Here is a 16,627-nt window from a genome sequence, read left to right on the forward strand (position 1 = left end):
GGGGAAATGCGCATAAAAGCTGTAAGTGGGTTAGGTTTGTACGTTTGTGCTCGACGTCAGCCTTGCATAAGGTCGTACTGTACATAAGGTCGTGCAGACAAAACTCAAGATTGCTCCGTCCGTTTACTTGTTTGCATTCAAACAAAACAAAGAGGCTTCAAAATATCACACACAAATGACAGCACTGAATGCAGTGTCTTAGCATGCAAAAATGTCATGCAACGTTCGCCACTAGCCAAGCAGGAGTTTTGTTTTTAAATTATGTGAGGACATGGGTTAGTATTTCTGGCAAAGAAATGATTTACGTGATGACGGCATGACAAATTTGTGAACATAAAAGCTTGATGAGGAGTTTGTTGGCAGAGGCTAGGGGAAGCAGACACACATACAAATAGCAACGATAGCAAAAGTGTGCGTTAGCTGTAACTATGACAGCTACTGGAATAAGCAGAATCATTTAAAGCGCGGAACTGAAAGAGAGCTGCGTGAGAGCACAAGGGAGTGTCTTACTGTCTTCATTACTGTGTGTAGACATGGATTAAATTGGCTTTAGTTCTCCAGTCTGCCTGTACCGGTTATAGGTACTACAGTCAGGACAGCTGCTGAATTCTTACAGCGAAAACCCTTAATTGTAACACTTCAAAGGACGGTATATCTGCTTTCACACAGCTGCTCATTAGTTCTCGGATGTCAATTAAAAGGCCAATTTATACTTGCCGACAAGAAACGGTCTTGTTGGCGAGCGGCACCGCCGTGGCCAAGGATTGTGTTTATCGAGGGTGGAGAAATAACGACTTGGAAGGAACCCCTTACCACATTGTTGTTGATCTTGGTTTTGCTGTTGATTATCCTCTCCTCGGCACCGATGAGTCCGTCCAGCCCAGACATGGCGGAACCTGCAGAAGGGGGACAACGGGGGAGCGGCGTGAGTAGAACGGTGGAGCAGATGGAACGAGGAGCAGAGTAAAAGGTTGAAGGATCGCCAGCCACGTATCTAAAACCCAACATGGTGTTGTTCTGCGACCGTCACTCACGGACAGCTCACTTGTGGTGGAAACAATGACAGCCTTTTTTCCTCCCGATTCATTCAGCACAGTGTAAGCACTGTAGTAACTCGCACAGTAAAGCCCCATTGTTAATTTAACAACTTCAATCCTGAGCGTATCTATTCTGGGGGACAAGCAGTCGGTGAAGATAGATAAGAAGATCTACGGGCTTGTGGATCAGCCATTTCTGAAGATATGTAGCGTAGAGCAAAAAACAGGAGGGGACCTAGTATTGAGCCCTGGGGTACTCTAGTCTAGTCAACCAAGCGTAATAGTGATTGACTCTGAAGTGTGTACAAATGGGACCAGATGGACTGTTACCGGTCCATTTGGTTCCATTTTGTATACTCTTCAGAGTTAAATTGACACTTAAAAGAACAACGTTTAGTTTTTCTCAAACACGGTTCATGTTTTAGGTTATTAGAGAAAGTAAAAACATTCATTTTAGAGATTTTTGTGATTTGTTTTTTGACATTGGGCAAGGGCATTCGAGCAAGTGGCTAAATATGTAGACTTTTTTTTTTCTTTTTCTGAAGATTTTACACCGATTTCCTTATTAATATTTATTATAGTCCTACTAGACCCAATGAAATTACATCTGGCTACAAAGGATCACGGGATCTATTGAATGTGAGGGCTCCCACACTGTGTACTTCAAATTCAACAGATCCTGTGATCTTTTGTGGCCCTCGAGACTCATCTTAAGATGTAAACATCCAGTTAAACAGGCCCAAAATCCTCCTCATGTGGGGATAAGGAGTTTTTGCACTTCATATCTCTCCATTTGCTCCCGTTCTGAGCTGTGCTGACAGAACCTCATCCATGAATAATTCCATTCCGCCGCCATAAGCCCTTCTAATACAGATATAAAAAAAAGACAGTATAGATCATGTCGACCTGCATAAGTGATTCGTCCCAGAAGAAGACTAACTGGGCCAGGGTGTCAAATATGCATGCTTTAATAAAAAAGGGACAGTATCTAAAAATACACACCAGATATGCCATGAATACATTAGGAGGTGAGAGAGAGCGAGCGAGCGAGAGAGATAGGAGGGAAGCAGTCAGGGCAGCCTAAATGATGGATGGGGGAAGATGGCGTCTGCTGCTAGGCTCAGCTGATCTCTCCTGTGACAGGACGAGGAGGACAATCGCTGCCATTGGATTTAGCCTAGAACAATGGCATGATGTGTGTTTGTGGGTTATCGGTCGTCCAGAGCTGATGTCACCCCACTGTCACGACTAGTGTGTTTGCACCAGCCATTATTCTCAACCTCCTTCATTTCAAGGACCACAGTTTAAACCATTTTGGGGCGGGAACCCATTTTGGTGTTGGCATCGTGTCGTGCTTTAGCTATTGAAAAATAGCAGATCTACAAGCTCGTAGCGCGCCACCGAGTGGCGTGCTACGAGCTTGTAGGTCTGCTATTTTTGAAAAATCGACTGACATAGAAGACATTTTTAGAATCTGATCTCAGGTCAGAATGGAAAACTGTCAGGATGTGGAAGACATTTTTAGAATCTGACCTCAGGTCAGAATGGGTTAATACGGATCAGGCCATGGACCCCCATTTGATGTGATTTATTTTTTTTACTCTGGGGACCCCCCTCCCCCCTCCCCTCCCCCCAACCTACACCGTGTATAGAATCCTCAGTGTTGATCGTTTAACTCTTGAGAGTGTTACAACTAACCAAATGGACCTGTAAATGCTGCGTTCACACTGGGCAGCTACAAAAAGATACGGCATGTCTGTCGCCGAGTCGCTGTTGAAATGTTGATAAACGTGCCAACATTGGCTGACCGAAAAAAAACTATTTACAAGTATATCACAAGCACACGTTGTGTGAAGAAAGAAGGTATGAGTGAAAATGGGTTAAACAACTCCTGGGTCATTTTGTAGCTGCAGTTGAAACCAGCTCAACTTGTATTGCACTGTAGATGTTTTTTAGCAGCTACAAATGTCTGGTGTTATTTTTTGAGCGGTGCAACCACTCCAAGGAACAGCAATGTCCGTGTTCACCTACTGTATGTACCTATGTGGCCATGAGCACCACTATATGACTATTAGTACCAGTAGGGGCGCCGTTTGCCAGAAACGGAGAGATAGTATTAGTGCTGCACTGTTGCCTGCTAATGAGAGAGAGAGAGAGAGGAGAGGAGAGGGGGAGAGAGAGAGGGGAGTTAAACCACTCAGTTCACACGGGTGTAATTCTTTTTATCCTCATGTTGTTGGCTTATCCACTGAAAATGAATGGACCTGTAGCTTTGTAGCTCCCAGTGTGAATGCAGCGTGAGGGTCTATTTGGTTCCATTCGCACACTCCTGGATTTATCATGGACCCGTAAGGTTCCACTTGGTTCCAAAACCTGGGGGCATTCTCACGACACATAGTACAGTAAGTACACAACAACAGCACAAACACAGACTAGCAGAATGGAGCGCCCGAGGATCGGAGGAGGAGGAGGGAGTCAAAGTTCAAAAAGGGAGCGCGTCCATTCCTCACTCACGCTAAAAAACGCCTATATACAGTTTGATTAATCATTAGCGGAAGTTTAATTTGTCACAATGAGCACGATGTCCAACGATTGCTGGAATTAGGTTAAAACCCGGGATCAGGCTAAAAGGTGACAACAGAACAGCATCTGTGTCGCCGGACAAATTGAAGCAATTTAGACTTGGCTGTGGGGTGAGAAGAATCACCATGTATCAGGACGGGCCAGTTAATCATACCGAGCCTTTTAGGGAGAGAGAGAAAAAAAGAGGGACCTTCGAGGTGAGTGTGTGTGCGTGCGTGCATGCGTGCGTGCGTGTGTGTGCGTGTGTTACTAGACCAAATATCCCCACAACTATAGTAGAATTTGAGAAATCATACTGTAAAGCACAATTCTCCTGGTGCACAAGTTAAATTGTTATCATGGTTAAAGATTTGTAGCGCAAAGGTTCTTATACACAGGATTGTTAATTTCATGCGATTGAACTCACATTAATTTGAACTGCCGTTTGTAGTACATTTCGTTTAGTACTGTATATACACACAAATTGCCGATATTACATGGTGACAAAGCAATGCAATTACTTTTCAAAGCGAGGTTGGTTTTTCACCACGATGAATATAAGAATATATATTCTTTCAAAGAGAATGTTTTTAACTCGGGTCTAAATGGGTTAAATACACACGCGTGTGTGTGTGTGTGTGTGTGTGTGTGTGTGTGTGTGTGCGCGTATGTGTGTGTGTGTGTGTGTGTGTGCACGTATGTGTGTGTGTGTGTGTGTGTGTGTGTGCGCGTATGTGTGTGTGTGTGTGTGTGTGCACGTATGTGTGTGTGTGTGTGTGTGTGTGTGTGTGTGTGTGCGTGCGTGCGCGTATGTGTGTGCGTGCATGCGTGCGTGTGCGTGTGTGTGTGTGTGGATGGGAGGGTGACACATCCACTGAGGGCGTGATGACGGGGACAGCAGCATGAGTGGAAAGTCTCTCCAGGAGGGGCGATGATGACTGTGACCTTGTGTCTCTGACTCTCTGCCACGACTGAAGGCTGATTCAAACTCCATCCATCGACCCGTGTCGTACAGCGAGAAACATTACACGCCATTTCAAAGCCGAACAGTGGCAAAACGTTTTACGGCGTGGCTCTCTCTCTCTCTCGGGGGGCAGAGCCGTCTAGGAGCGAGTCAGCCTTTTTAATTGTTTTGGATCAGTTGAAAACACGTCTTTACTCTTGATGTTTAAATAAAAAAAGCCTTGAGAAGCACTGTCAAGCGAGCTTCCCACAAGTTCCCAGAGTCCCAAGTGGCAGTACGGCAGCCTGGGAATGTTTCTGGGCATGACGAGTCAATTGATATGGCCACCCAGGAACGCATGATAAAGAGATTAGATGACGGCAAAGATGGCTGGATAAATAAAACAAAACAAACTAACAAACAAGCCAGCTGCAAAAGCAGGGTTAAACAAAGACCCAGACGGCACAGAGGAACAGAACAGAACAGAACAGAACAGAACAGAACAGAACAGAACAGAACAGAACAGAACAGAACAGAACAGAACAGAACAGAACAGAACAGAACAGAACAGAACAGAACAGAACAGAACAGAACAGAACAGGGGGTTGAACAGTTAACGGAACTACCAATTGATTTAGAAGAAATGTGCCATTTTTGCGTGACACCGTTGTAACGAAGAACTATAAATGGGCTTAAGTGGTTAATCAGACTTTAAAAAAAACAAAACAATTAGAGATTTGCTTCCAGTCGATTGCTTGATATATACAAATTTAAACAGGAACATCAAAAATGCGCTTCTTGATTATTCGATTAATCGCAAAAAAGGAATCGATAGCACAATCGCTGATAAAATAATGTATAGGTGCGGCCCTAAAATATAACCGAATAGGAGGAGAAACACAACAGAACAGAACAGAACACAACAGGAGGAGAGAAGTGGAACGGAACAGATGGAGGCCTCAAGGATGGAGGCTGGGAGGAGAGAGGTGTGTGTGTGTGTGTGTGTGTGTGTGTGTGTGTGTGTGTGTGTGTGGAGGGGGGCGGGGGGAGCAAGAACAAAACATAAAAGAGAGGGAGCACAGGGCACCAACCTTTCTTGAAGGCACGTGGGGAGTCTGATAGATCGCCTTGGCGTTGGGAAATGAGCAAAATAATAGAATAAAATAAAAAAGACAACGAACGGAAAAGAGGGAAGGAGAAAAAAGAGAGAAAACAAGGATTACCATGCTGTGTTAATTGGACCACCCCCCCCCCCCCCCCCTAAGCACCCCCCCCCCCCCCTGCGGCGAGGAATCCAGAATCAATCAGGGGCAAGAGCTCAAATCAAAGGACGTATACTGCTCAGACACTGGCCGCAACCCAACATACATTTTGTCTTCATTCGTGACTTTAAATGATTTGCCTCCATTTCTGCAGATTATGTTCCCAACCCTCGCTTAAAAGGTTCAGTGCCTTTTCTTTGTTGTTGTTGCAGCAGCGATGACATTTAACAATAAGCAACGAGTGGGACGTATTTTTCATTTCTTTAAAAAGGTTTCAGATAGAGGGGTCTGGAGGCTCTGAGAGTTTATCCCAGTTGCACTAGTAGTGTGCTGGGCCGCCCGGCACTAGGGAATGGGTGCAGTCTCTCCGATGAGCCCAAAGCCGCCACAGGGGAGCGGCACAGTATCTCTCTGATAAGCCCAAATCAATGGCTGCTCCGCACGCAGCACACAATGTTCTGCAACGCCTCCGGTACAGTACAGCAGCTTGGGTTTAAATCAGTAACATTCTGCTGCAACGGTGTAGCATGCGTTTTTAGTATGCTCATACCGCGTTGCACGCCAATGCGCTCAAAGCCATTATGCTCACGGAAGGCCATTTTCTCTCTCCTACTGTATAATCACATTTCGGGAACATGATGTGAGGCAACTTGGAAGCGTCCTTCCTTGGCAACAAGACGACATCATTTCGAAGGCCAGCACCTTGTAGATCTAGCGGATGTATACAAGCCCACCATGTGTTGCCTTGTAGATTGTAGCTTATAGATCCACAATTTTCTGATCTATTTTAAGCACATCATATGGGGGACAAATACATTTAAGCATGCGTTTCCCAGAATTCTCCAATAGAATTAAGAATATAAACTATTTTTGTTCATCCAGATAATCTCCATATACACCATTAAATATCGGTGAAATAAAACCGCTTCAAATGCACAGGTATAATTTATCCTTTTCGTTCCAACTCCCTGCCTGCATGCTATAGTCTTTGTTTCATAGATTTAGAAGAACTAGATCATGCTGGACAGCAAAAGTATTGACCTTGACAACAGATGGAAACATTTGTTCTACATTATTAATTGGTAAAATGATCTATATACAACGACATGGAGGCCATTGATTCTCCTGCTGTGCTGTTCTTTCAGAATGAGTTGGCCTTCTCCGGCTCCTACTATGGATGCATCGAGTAGCGATTTATTATTCCTTTGCATCTGTATTGACCTCCATCGTTTATTTGTGGCGTTTGCTCTGTCTTACAAGTTATCTACTTGTAAAAGGTTAAACGTAATTCTTCTGTATTAGTATTATCAACCCATTTTGGTGTTAGCATCATGTCATGCTTTAGCTATTGAAAAATAGCAGATCTACAAGCTCATACGAGCTTGTAGGTCTGCTATTTTTTGAACAACCGAAGAGCGACTGACGTAGAAGACATTCTAGAATCTGATCTCAGGTCAGAATGGAAAACTGTCAGGATGTAGAAGAAGACATTTTTTTTAGAATCTGATCTCAGGTCAGAATGGATGGTCTCTCACCCTCTGGTTCCGGACGGGAGCCCAGGGACTTGATCTGGAAGGGCCGGTAGGGTTTGCCCTCGGAGGCGGCGGGGAGCTCCATGCTGTCCTCTGAAGACACGGTGACGTCCGGCTGGGACTCCGAGACGGACGACAGGAACTGGTCCATGTCGGCTTTCTGCTCCTGCAGCAGGTCATCTGCAGAGGAGGGGGACAGTGGTTCATGTACTGTAGCAGCTCGGCCTCTCTAAGGGGAACAGTAGCTTTTAGGGAGACGTTCGTCTGCATGGGACAGTAAGTTAACCCATTTTGGACTGAGGTCGATTAAAAGAAAAGTCTTCTAAATCAATTTTTTTCCTGAAAAACCTATGTTTCTATGTCAGTGGGTGCTCAAACCTTTTCATGTCAAGGACCCCCAGAAATATCTTTATTGGGCCACGGACCCCCCATCTCAAAATATGTAGTTCCAGGGGGAACACTCTGGAGCCAATCGACAACAACGGGAGGTATGATTAAAACTATCGCGACTAGCGGCGGGACCACGGTTGGGCCGTCTAATACATGATCTTTTCTTAGAATTGGACGGGATGATTTAGATCAAGATTTTCGGTCTCGTCGGTAAAACATCGAGTGTTGCGTACCAGGCACTCCCAGGCGATGCGATCGGCTTTGATATCAATAACCTCTGTCGTTTTGATAAAACTTCGTCCTGGGCGCTGGGTGTTACTAATTGAAAGGAGAATGAACTTCGTCCTGGGCGACCGGGGTGTTAAAGTAAGCACCAGTCTGCAGAGGGGGACAGTAGTTACTGTAGTAGCTCATCTTCAGAGGGGGACAGTAGTTACTGTAGTAGCTCATCTTCAGAGGACAGTAGGGATGCTATTTAATTATGGTATTATGGTCAATCATTTTATACTGATGCCTCCCCAAGATACACAAACAACATTTAGTTGCCACTTGCCAATTGACATCATTTGGGAGAGAAAACGAAGTGCATGCATCTGAAATTGTAAGTATTTCGTAGGTAGGTAGTCTTTTGTAGGTTTCACACTGAGGTGACGATGAAACGGTTTGACTGAATATCAGTCATTTGTACGCGGATTCAGCATAATGGTGTACTTTAGGAGGATCAGGCAGTAATGACTGACTAAGACGAACTCCACTCCAATTACCGCATCCATTCTACTGCAACTGCCAAAAAACCCAGATCCTGATTTTCTGAAAACTCCCAATTAGTAGTATCTTTATATCTTTAACCCAGCTCTAGTCTGCACATCTCCCAGTGGGAAGCGGCATCGCTAAGAACCACTGTGACCCAGTTCTGTCAATCTCCACGCCACGCACACGCCGCGAATAAAAGGAAATAAAACAACAAAACACCACGAGAAACGACATATTTTGGGACCGGTTCACCTTCCCCCCCACATGTGCTATAGTCTGAGAAGAATGCTCTCAGTCCATCCGCTGGGGAAACAAATGTTGGGTTGGTGGTAGGTCTGCTATTTTTGAAAAATCGTGAAAATATTTATTTCAGAAAACTGGAGGATTTAGAAGATTTCTTTTTAATTTCGAGGTCAGGGCCTAAATGGGTTAAAGCCTGATTTATACTTTGTTACGCACCACACAGCATAAGTCGGGCCTAATTGTGCCGAGGAGAGCTGGCAGGTAAGATCAAAGCAGGAAGCGCCATTATCCTGCCAGAATATTGCACGCACACACACACACACACACACACACACACACACACACACACACACACACACACACACACACACACACACACACACACACACACTCACTCACTCACTCACTCACTCACTCACTCTCTGATTACAAGATGGCTCAGTGTGCCTGTCTGTTTACAGACCGCACACAAAAGCTGTCGTTCCATCACCCTAGTATTTGTGTTGATGACTCTGGGGCCTTTTGCAAAAAAACCCAAAGAGCAATCTCTGAGATTGCCTTCCCTGTCAAGCCTGGCCCGGAGGATCCTCCTGTAAACCTATAAATTAGGCATTATATCGAGGGCGATGGACTGTATCCGTCCCGCTACCTTTCTGTAGATGAATCCCATTACCATTTTTCATGTTGTATCATCTCTATCCCTCAGGCTGTATACTGTACCACCGTATCCGCCATAACTGGCCCCCGGGGAGAGGTTTGTTTGAGACTTGTTATGTGTGTCGTGGTGTCGTGTCTACTCACCGATCTCGTCCTGGATCTCCTCGGCGACGTAGGGCACTTTGTAGAGCAGAGACATGCTCTGGTTCATCCTCTCCTCGATCACGCGCAGGTGGGTCATCACCTTTAGCAACCCGCAAGACACAAGAGGAACATGCTCAGTCGTTGTGGCGCCGAAGAAGTGCTTCAAATAACAACACCGTTGTTGCTTTGGGAAGGCGGCGCTACAGCAAAAAAAGTTCCTTTCGGACAATATTTCACGGATATTACTTCTGTAGTCTTTATGTTCCATCAATATTTTCATCTTTAAAGTAATGTAGGGGCTGCAGACTCCCTTTTTGGAATGGTTTAATAGACATACCTGTTCATACAAATGGATTGTCTGGATTGTTCTACATTCTAGAATATGTGGATTCAAGGGAAAAGGTTTGTTTGTGCTCATGAATCTGAACCAAACTGTCAATGACCACAGGAATTGTGGCATGCAAATTGGATTTTCTTTAGCTTTTCTTTTCAACCAAGGACATGTTTTAGGTTGTTATTAGACAAAGAAAAAGGTGAGTGTTTTTTTTTTCATTTGCTGCATTCTTTCGTTTTAGTGATTTTAGCAATTTTTGACAGGGGGGCGTGGGTATTCGAACATGGGGCTAAATACATCATTTACAAAAGAATGAATGTGAAGTAGACGTACTAGGCCTAGGGGGACTATAGTAAATAATAATTTAAAAAAATCACCATATTGTTTTGTAAAAATAAATAAAAACATTTAGGAGCGTGTTCGAATGCCCCCGTCACCGCTGTCAAAAACAGTTAAAATCACTAAAATGAAAGAAAGCAGCAAAATAAAAACAATATTAACACTCATATTTTACTTTCTCCAATAACAACCTAAAACATGAACCTTGGTTGAAAAAAGAAGACTAAAACTAAAGTTGTCCTTGGTCCATCAAGGATCCCACGCACAACACTCAACCCATAGATAAAAAACAGGTCAATACATTCCTGTAGTATAATCATTCCTCTGAGTCAGATGCTCTGACTATGACTTCTAGAACTATTCCTCAGAATCTTATCTCTTAACCACTTAAAAAATCCTTAACCGGGGTCCCCAAAAGGTCTATTACACCCCCCCCCCCCCCCTCCCCCGTACACCAAATATAATCGCAGAAAACAGCCAATCTACAAGCTGCTTGTGATGCAGTGTGAGCTTGTGTATCTGATGTTTTTGCCGAATGTAAGCCTCAGGATACTAGGCTACGCTAGGGTTCATATGATTAACCCATTTAGGCCCGAAAATAATGTCTTCTAAATCCTGACAGTTTTTCTGAAATACCTATGTTTCTAGGCCTATATCACTCAATATTTCATGTCAAGGACCCCAAAAATGATCTGTAATTGGCCTCCGACCCCCATCTGAAAATATGTTGTTCCAGGGACCCCCCCAGAAGCAAAGATTTGAGTTAAAAACGTTCGTTCTGAAAAAAAAAATATATTCCAAATTTGAGGCACATTTTCACGATTTAAAAAAAATAGCAGACCTACAAGTTCGTATGAGCTTGTAGATGAGCTTGTAGATCTGCTATTTTTCAATAGCTAAAGCATAACATAATGCCAAAAGGGGTACCCGCCCAGAATGGGTTAAGCTTGAGACAAGAGTCTAGTGGAAGCCCCTCGACATCACTCGGCGTGCTAACCCCGTCAGCTCTACACCCCGAGTGGCGAATCAGAATTTCATCCCCGACTGTCCTATGCTAATATACTCCCACTTATCCATTCCTCAAGGACGGGATAGTTGGAGAGCGAGACGTTGGAATCCCTGTGGAAGGGGGGGGGGGGGGGGGGTCTGTGACCTTGCACTGCAGCTTGCTTATTAGTGGTTCTACGCGGTGTTGCCAAAAAGGAAAGCAACAAGCACTTAATGGCAAGGGATGTGCCACAGCTAAATGCCTGCAATCTCCAGATGTTATATCGGCACACACATGGGGTGCAGTGCCCGAGAGCTGGCGACAGATGGCAGTGGCGTGCCTCTCTCTCTCCCTTCTGAAGGAACAGTGTGTCTGCCTGCCTGCCTGCCCCCCATCTCATTAGGAAAATGACACCACACATCATGGCGTTCGCAAAGAGAGAGTTTTCTCCAGCCTCCGGCAACAGCTGTACCTAGGCTAAAAAGAAAAGGCACATGGGGTGGGGAGGCGGCGGTTTCAAGGGCTTTATGAAAAGCATGCAGTCGTGGTGATCACATGAAAACTCAAAACGACACGCACAACAACAACAACAACAACAGTGACCCCACCACCACCACCGCAATCACGAACAACAATGGAATCTCCTCGCATGTTTAAAGTCACGTTACACATGTGTCCTCCGCTTCATAAACAGTAGGCTCTGTGCCTGATATTCATCTCACTGGGGAGCCGCTCGGTGATGGAACAAGAGTGCACGCACAGACACACACACTGCGCACAAAGCTACGGCTAGAGAGAGAAAAATGACACAAGTCAGCTTTCCATGATGCTCGCTCGCTGCAGCCTCCCGGCTGCCACACTTCTCCTTAAACGAGACGCTTCCTTTGCTTTAACAGCTAACAGTTATGTGTAATGGCGACGGTGGCCGGCTATAAATGGCACCCGAGGGGCCCTCGGACACGCACGCGCACACACAGCTATTATGCCTTAGCAAAATAGCATCCAGCTCAATTCCCTTCTGCCTGTGCACATGCACTACAGGGCTCACAAAGTCCAGCATTGCAGAAGATGTTGATGTCGGGGTCTCGACAAGCAGAGCCGTCAGGCTCCTTTAACCTATTTTGCGCGGGAACCCATTTTGGTGTATGTCGTGCTTTGGCTATTGAAAAATAGCAGATCTACAAGCTCATAGCGCGCCACCGAGTGACGCGCTACGAGCTTGTAGGTCTGCTATTAAAAAAAAAATCAAAGAGCGACTGACACAGAAGACATTTTTAGAATCTGATCTCAGGTCAGAATGAAAACTGTCAGGATGTAGAAGACATTTTTTAGAATCTGATCTCAGGTCAAAATGGGTTAACTGACCTACAGGGAACAGGACGGCGGGGCGCTGAGCTACACCACATCATTATCTCCCCTACCCGGCCTGAACACGGGAGAACAACAGCGTGAAATAATGGAATTTCCGGAGGTACGCGCCGCATTGTCTATCTATGCCAATACCGATTTAGCTCGCTCAAATAGGGCCATGCGGCGTCTGAAGTCATGGCTTTTCTCTCTCTGTCATGGCTTTTCTCTCTCTCTCTCTCGACAAATGTTCTCTCAGACTTTTCAAATCAATCCACAAAATGTATTGGGGAAAGCAACGATAATGTAACTTATGACACGGAAAAATAATGACGGTGATATGTTTGTTATTGTGTCTCAAGGAATTGTCAAGTCTCGGCAATTTGTTTTTTCATACCGCGCTAGAAATGAAAACCCAGGAGAATCTGTCAAAACACAATTATATGCTTTGGGAAAATGGTTTGGCAGTAATGTCAAGGACGCCGTGCCGTGAATCACAGTCAATGTGGATGAACTAATCACGCCGAGTGCTAATCCTTTGCCTTCATCACAGACGCGGCTTATTAACACAAAGGACTGTGTTAATTATTTGTACACGTCCAGAGTTAACCCAATTTAGACCCGAGGACGATTCTACAAATGCCTTCTAAATCCTGACAGTTTCCTTAAAAAAAAAAGTTTCTATGTCAGTCGTTCTCAAACATTTTCATGTCAAGGACCCCCAAAAATATATGTAATTGGCCGCCGACCCCCCCATCTGAAAATATGTTGTTCCAGGGACCCCGCCAGAAGCAAAGGAATATATATTCCAAGAACTGCACACATTTTCATGACTTTTCAAAAAAATAGCAGATCTACAAGCTCATTTCAACAGCTAAAGCATAACACAATGCTTAAAACACCAAAAGGGGTTCCCGTCCAGAATGGCACTGAGGATGTCGCTGTGCAGCATCAGCAGCAGCATTATAGAGTCTGGTCCGCCACTGTCATTATAGACCTGGGAGGACACCAGGCGAATGTTAATGTTAATGTTCTGTGTCTAGTGATAATTATAAAAGGGGCAATAACTGAAGCCAAGGCACGTCTGTGCAGTGTGGCTGTAGTAGGTGTTTTAATGAAAAGGATGGGTTGAGTGCGAGTGGAATATTATTTGGTCATAGCAGCGATGCAAGCGTCATTTATTATTTCTTAATTTTATTTTATGTTCTCCGAGGGGACCTGTGCTCTAGTGATTCATCGACGCCCTACTTCACACTCACTTAACACACATTCACCCCCAGTTCAAACCACAGTCTGATATGTGGAGTAAATGGTGCATTTATATAGCGCCTTTATCCAAGGCGCTTTACATAGATAAGTGCATTACATTCACCCATTCACAGACACATGCATACACCGATGGCGGCGGAAATCGGGAGCAATTAGGGGTCCAGCGTCTTGCTCAAGGTCACTTCGACACTAGCCTCGGAAACCCAGACGTTATTATTTCCAGGGAGGAAAAAAAAGTCTGGTTCCGAGTCCACTTCAATACGGCATAGAGTAGCGCAAACGTCTATCACTCTCTGCTGATTTCTGATCGTCTGCACCTTTGTTAAATTGACGCACACACGCACACCCGTACACACACTCCTCTCTCTCTCTGTCGCTCTAAGTTAATTAGTTTCATGTCGCGCAGCTGCGCACAGTTTCTCCCGGCGGATCCTGCCGGGAGCTGCCTATGCCATAGAAAGCATAGGTGAGTTCCAGGCTACTTCGACACCAACTCTGGGGGAGCCCACAGGGTTCGAACTGGTCAACCTTGCGGTTACCATCAAGCCACTCTACCAACCCCTGAGCCACCGCCACCCCCTACTCTGCATTCGAGTCCAAAGAGCCGCCACTGACCTGGGACTTCATCTGAGCGGCCTTCTCGGGGTCCACGGCCAGGACGTGCTGGTAGTGACGGATGGTGTGCTGGCGGTCCTTGTTCTCAGCGCGGACGTACCTCCTCAGGGCCTGAAGGATGCGGTGGGGCTGTCGGGGGGGGAGGAGGGAGGACGGTTAGGATTAGCCTCGCGCAGCGATACTAATATCCAGTGGATGTTAGTACTTTTACTTACTGTAGGTACTGTACTTTTTGAGGTATTTGTACTTTACTTGAGTATTTCCAATTTCCAGTACTTTTACTTTTACTCCACTACAGAGCCACTACATTTATTTGAAAACTTTTAATTTTGATTAGAAAAAAGAAAACACACTTACACATTTCAGCGATTTGAAAATAGCCGATCTACGAGCTCACAATGCGTCACAACGCGACACATTGTGAGCTTGTAGATCGGCTATTTTCAATAGATTTTGTACACATTTTGTACATACTAAATTGCAGTATTGGTACAACAACAGAGTACTTTTTCCACCACTGCTAATAGCACTGCGGCAGCGTGGATATTGGTCTCGTCCCTCTCGGTATTAGATTCTTTTTTTTTGCAATGTCAGCGTCTCAGCGACAATAAACAACTATTGCTGCTGCTTTGGAAGAGTGGCACACCGTACGTACAGCAGGTTTAAAGCATTTTAACTTTTTATAAATATTCAATCAATAAAAAAGTAGAAAAGGCCTTCTAAATAAACAATTAACCACATTTTCTTTCTATGGGAATCCGACGGTGTGATGATTGATATGAAGCCTCATATCTGTCAGTAAAGGTTTGTCCTACTCAGATGATGTCGCGTGCTAAGCACCGCTCTGGCAAAAGAGATAAAAAAATAATAAAGAAAGAAAAAAATGAGACCATTAGCTAAGAGGAATAATGAGATAAAACATGACAGAAGGATTATGGCTGAAGGTTACAATGTTATTGACTTGTGGAGGATTTATGATGTGTGCTTTTGTGTCTGTGTGTGTGTGTGTGTGTGTGTGTGTGTGTGTGTGTGTGTGTGTGTGTGTGTGTGTGTGTGTGCGCGCGCATTGTCCTGCTGATGGAATTGGAGTTGGAAGAGGCTCTTTTAATGTCATGAAAGAGTATCGGAGAATTATCCAGTGCTGGATAATAACAATAACAACAACTAGAAAATACTGTTCTTGAAGAAACAAGAAAAGGGTAATGGCGGTTTTATGGTGTTTTCTAGCACAAACGGCAAAATCCTGTAAAACACTGTTGTAAGGAGAATGTATAGAGCAGCTGTCGGAGTATACAGCAGCTGCATGTCTCTCAGTTCTGTCATTATTTGCCATAATAATCATATTAAAAATGTATCATATTCGGACAAAAACAACGAGACTGAGCGTCGGGGGGGCGTGTGAACCGAGTGGTGCAACTCTCCTCTCCTCCCCCCCGTCCTCCCCCCCCCCGTCCTCCTCTCTCACTGTCTCTCTCATTAACAGGCAACATTCTGTCAGCACTGTCTCCAACTCTCTGTTTCTGCATGGCACAACAGCGCCCCCTACTGGTGGTACTCATACTGGTGCTCACACATACATGGGTTAACGTCGCATACGTGAACACGGACATTGCTGGTTGTAGGAGTGTTTGCACCACTCAAAAAAGGTTGACAACGACTGTTCTTCCGACGACGGTGGACGCCGACAGGAGGAGGGTCTCTTACCCTGGGGGGACAGGAGGGTACAGGAGGGGTACAGGAGGGTCTTACCCTGGGGGGACAGGAGGGTACAGGAGGGGTACAGGAGGGTCTTACCCTGGGGGGACAGGAGGGTACAGGAGGGGTACAGGAGGGTCTTACCCTGGGGGGACAGGAGGGTACAGGAGGGGTACAGGAGGGTCTTACCCTGGGGGGACAGGAGGGTACAGGAGGGGTACAGGAGGGTCTTACCCTGGGGGGGTCGGCCTGCAGGGCGGCCAGGTAGTACTCGAGGGCCAGGCGGCGGCGGTCGTTGAGCATGGCCTCCACGCGGGCCAGGTGGGTCTCCACCAGCTGCTGCTTCTCGCTGGCCGCCTCCTCCTCCAGGGACTCCAACATGGCCTGGAAGTGCTGCGCAAGACACGAATAAAGAGAGAAGAACAATTCATCCATTTAGGCGTCGACGTTAAAAAGAAAAGAGTGTTCTAAATCATGACAACTTTCTGAAAAACGTCATGTTTTTGTATTTTAGGTC

At 45.3% G+C, this 16,627-nt stretch overlaps 1 protein-coding gene across 3 annotated transcripts in view; it reads right to left on the reverse strand.

The window, feature by feature from the left end:
- The window catches only part of aplp2 (amyloid beta (A4) precursor-like protein 2), a 98,764-nt gene that overhangs the window by 7,511 nt on the left and 74,626 nt on the right, over nucleotides 1-16,627 (reverse strand). For 2 of the 3 annotated variants that reach the window (XM_083773892.1, XM_083773890.1), the window contains 6 exons: nucleotides 16,345-16,503; nucleotides 14,416-14,544; nucleotides 9,524-9,623; nucleotides 7,340-7,516; nucleotides 5,634-5,669; nucleotides 814-896 (listed from right to left, as the gene is read on the reverse strand). In XM_083773892.1, coding sequence (XP_083630018.1) covers nucleotides 814-896; nucleotides 5,634-5,669; nucleotides 7,340-7,516; nucleotides 9,524-9,623; nucleotides 14,416-14,544; nucleotides 16,345-16,503 — 684 coding nt within the window. The remainder of the gene's footprint in view (nucleotides 1-813; nucleotides 897-5,633; nucleotides 5,670-7,339; nucleotides 7,517-9,523; nucleotides 9,624-14,415; nucleotides 14,545-16,344; nucleotides 16,504-16,627) is intronic. The other variant, XM_083773891.1, reaches the window with a different exon arrangement.

The sequence above is a fragment of the Protomyctophum parallelum genome (genome assembly GCF_964188405.1).
Source record: "Protomyctophum parallelum genome assembly, chromosome: 9".
In the NCBI taxonomy this organism is placed as follows: Eukaryota; Metazoa; Chordata; class Actinopteri; order Myctophiformes; family Myctophidae; genus Protomyctophum; species Protomyctophum parallelum.